This window comes from Ipomoea nil, unplaced genomic scaffold, assembly GCF_001879475.1.
Source record: "Ipomoea nil cultivar Tokyo-kokei standard unplaced genomic scaffold, Asagao_1.1 scaffold1250, whole genome shotgun sequence".
Taxonomy (NCBI): domain Eukaryota; kingdom Viridiplantae; phylum Streptophyta; class Magnoliopsida; order Solanales; family Convolvulaceae; genus Ipomoea; species Ipomoea nil.
In genome coordinates this window covers 1,301,317-1,304,165 of record NW_017617678.1, presented here as the reverse complement: position 1 = coordinate 1,304,165, position 2,849 = coordinate 1,301,317, and the positions used below count along the sequence as shown (strand labels likewise).

General features: G+C 36.2%; 1 protein-coding gene across 1 annotated transcript; it reads left to right on the top strand.

Annotated features, from left to right (window-relative positions):
• Positions 1–94: 94 nt before the first annotated feature.
• On the top strand, positions 95–1,996 carry LOC109184108. Its single transcript, XM_019334153.1, has 4 exons — positions 95–230; positions 564–804; positions 864–1,672; positions 1,794–1,996. The coding sequence occupies exons 1-4, from the start codon at positions 95–97 to the stop codon at positions 1,994–1,996; spliced, it is 1,389 nt and encodes a 462-aa protein (XP_019189698.1).
• The last annotated feature ends 853 nt before the right edge of the window (positions 1,997–2,849 follow it).

Sequence of the window (2,849 nt, the reverse complement as noted above, 5' to 3'; positions counted from 1 at the left end):
CGAGTTTAGGCTAATAACTAAACGAATTACAATAAAAAATAGTGAAACAAGAGACACATCGCATGGTTTTCAACCCAAAGAAAGGTCACCCGCGATGGTCTACACCGCCGATAAGTATTATCGGACATGTTTTGGTCGAAAATTTTGGACAGAACGAGAGCTAAGCGGAGGAAGGGAGAGAGAGCTGGAGGCAACCGATGCGGGGAGAAGGAATGAAGCTGAAGAGTCGGGTTAGGGCAACAAACAAGGGTTATACACCTAGGTAGTAATGGGTCGGATTTGGGTCATTAGATTGGGCTTCCATATTTGGGTCAGTAGGCCTGATCTTGAATCAGATGGAAATTTGTGTTGTAAGTAGGCCTGATTTTAAAAAATGTTTGGATTATTAATTTGTCCTTCAATTAGCATGTTGCATGCAATAATTATTGAAATTATGCTATATGTGCTAAACTTATTTTTACAAAATTTCAGTTGTGTATTTTTAATTTAATCATCGCACGGATACAATGGTATACACAAATGTAAGGAACAAAGAATTGGTACTCTCAAAAAAATCATTTCAGCTAAGATACCGGATGAAAATACAGATGCAGAATACTACAAAGCAGTTGAGGAATTTATGATGCATGGGCCATGTGGAAAAGCACGTTTGAATTCGCCTTGTATGGTAGATGGACGATGTTCAAAACATTTTCCTAAGAGATTTGTTGATTGTGCATCTTTTGATGATGATGGATATCCGTTATATAAACAACGGGACAATGGGATGACAATTACAAAGAATGGCATTGCATTGGACAACATGTATGTTGTACCGCACAATAGACATTTGTTGCTTAAATACAAGGCTCATATAAATGTAGAGTGGTGCAACCAGTCCCGCTCAATATAATCAAGTACCTGTTCAAGTATGTAAATAAGGGACATGATCGGGTAACAGCCAAGTTCTACAAAACTAGCAATGATGAAGACACTACTACAGTCATAGATGAGATTAATATGTACTATGACTGTAGGTACATTTCACCCTGCGAAGCGGTTTGGCGTTTGTTTGGTTTTGATATACAACTTAGGGCTCCTTCCGTGGAAAGGTTAAGCTTTCACCTCCCGAATCAACAAACGGTGGGGTTCTGCGATGACGATCCAGTTGAGAACATTGTTAATAGACCCACTATAGCACAGAGCATGTTCTTAGAATGGTTTGAGGCTAATAAGACATTCCCAGATGCAAGAAATCTGACTTATGCTGAGATGCCAACGAAATTCGTGTGGAAGAAAGATGTTAGAAAATGGCAGCCAAGGCAAAGACGTTTCGCAATCGGAAGGATTTTTTACGTACCACCAGCCACGTGGGAAATATTTTATCTTAGATGTTTGTTGAATAAAGTATGTGGTCCTAGAAGTTATGCCGATATAAGAACTGTTGATGGTGTGCAATATGGTTCATTCCGGGATGCGTGTTATGCTAGGGGTTTAGTTGATGATGACAAAGAATATGTTGACGCAATTGAGGAAGCAAGTCATTGGGCGTCTGGAGATAAGTTGAGGAGATTGTTTGTTACATTGCTAATGACAAGTTGTATAGGAAAACCGGAAGCCGTTTGGAGTGTTGTGTGGCAACATCTGTCTGAAGATGCACAATATCAAATACGAAAACAATTGCATAATACAGGTACACGAGCTCTTACTATGCATTTTTTTCACTATGATTTGGCTAAAAAATGCTATTCATTACTAAAATTGAAAAAACAAAAAAAAAATCTATATTAAATTATTGCTTGAAAAATACGCAGATTACGTCATGAATGATGCTGAGAAGAAGAGCTTTGCTTTAGTTGAGATTGAAAAGATGTTATCAATGATGGGAAAAAGTTTGAGGGACTTTCCAGAAATGCCAACGAAAAACTACGAGACACACAGTTTAATATCCAATAGGCTCATACATGAAGAATTGGCATATGATTGTCTTGCTCGTAGATATTGTTACTCCCCCTGAAGATAATAATCTTCCAATTTTATGAACATATTTCTCAAAAGCATATGTAGGTAGGGACTTAATGAACAAGAATGATAGAATGTCACTAGAATGGACCTTCTGAATAAGTATTTTACCAACTCTTCTGGAGTTCATGCGGGTAAAAGAATTTAGGTGCAATGTGCTTTGTAAGGTTCCCTTTAACATATCCATTATTCATATGTGTAACACATGCTGCATTGTCCTCATATAGGACATTGTGGGAAAAACATAGCATAATTGGTTTGGGACTTGACATTATTGGGATCAAACAAAATAGCAAGTATCTGAGTAGCCTATCAAAATCATACATTGGTTTATCACTTAAACGTCAAAATCTTTTGTAATTTGAAGATATTGGAGGATATGATAAACACTATTCCAATATTTAATTGCAAAATGAGCATTAAACGTTACTAGCAATTTCATCTAAAATACAATTTCAGGTCTGGTGCGATTATGAAATTTTTAATCATAAAGTAGTGCTCCAATGATAAATAAGTAATGGACTTTCAGTCCCAACACATCATCATTATCCTCTTTAAATCCAACAACGGTTCCTTATCTTCTCCAAGAGATTGGAAACCACTAGTGTGATAAGTAAATTGCACTTATCCATATAAAACGTGTCAAAGGAATTTTTCAAGATAGACTAACTAGTGTATAAAATTTCTTCAAAGAAATACTCGATCTGTAGGTCGAGACAATACTTGATTTCTCAAGTCTTTCATTTCAAACTCCGTGTTTAGGCATGAGCTAATATCATTAGATCAGTCTCTTTATGCATTTCAATTATATTTATGCAATCAACATAAACTAAGATAATAAATAAATA

Coding starts and splice junctions, on each gene's coding strand:
- LOC109184108 (XM_019334153.1), top strand. CDS start 95: ATGGTCTACACCGCCGATAAGTATTATCGGACATGTTTTGGTCGAAAA. Junction 231..563: donor GAATGAAGCTGAAGAGTCGG/GTTAGGGCAACA, acceptor AAATCATTTCAG/CTAAGATACCGGATGAAAAT. Junction 805..863: donor GGCATTGCATTGGACAACAT/GTATGTTGTACC, acceptor ATATAAATGTAG/AGTGGTGCAACCAGTCCCGC.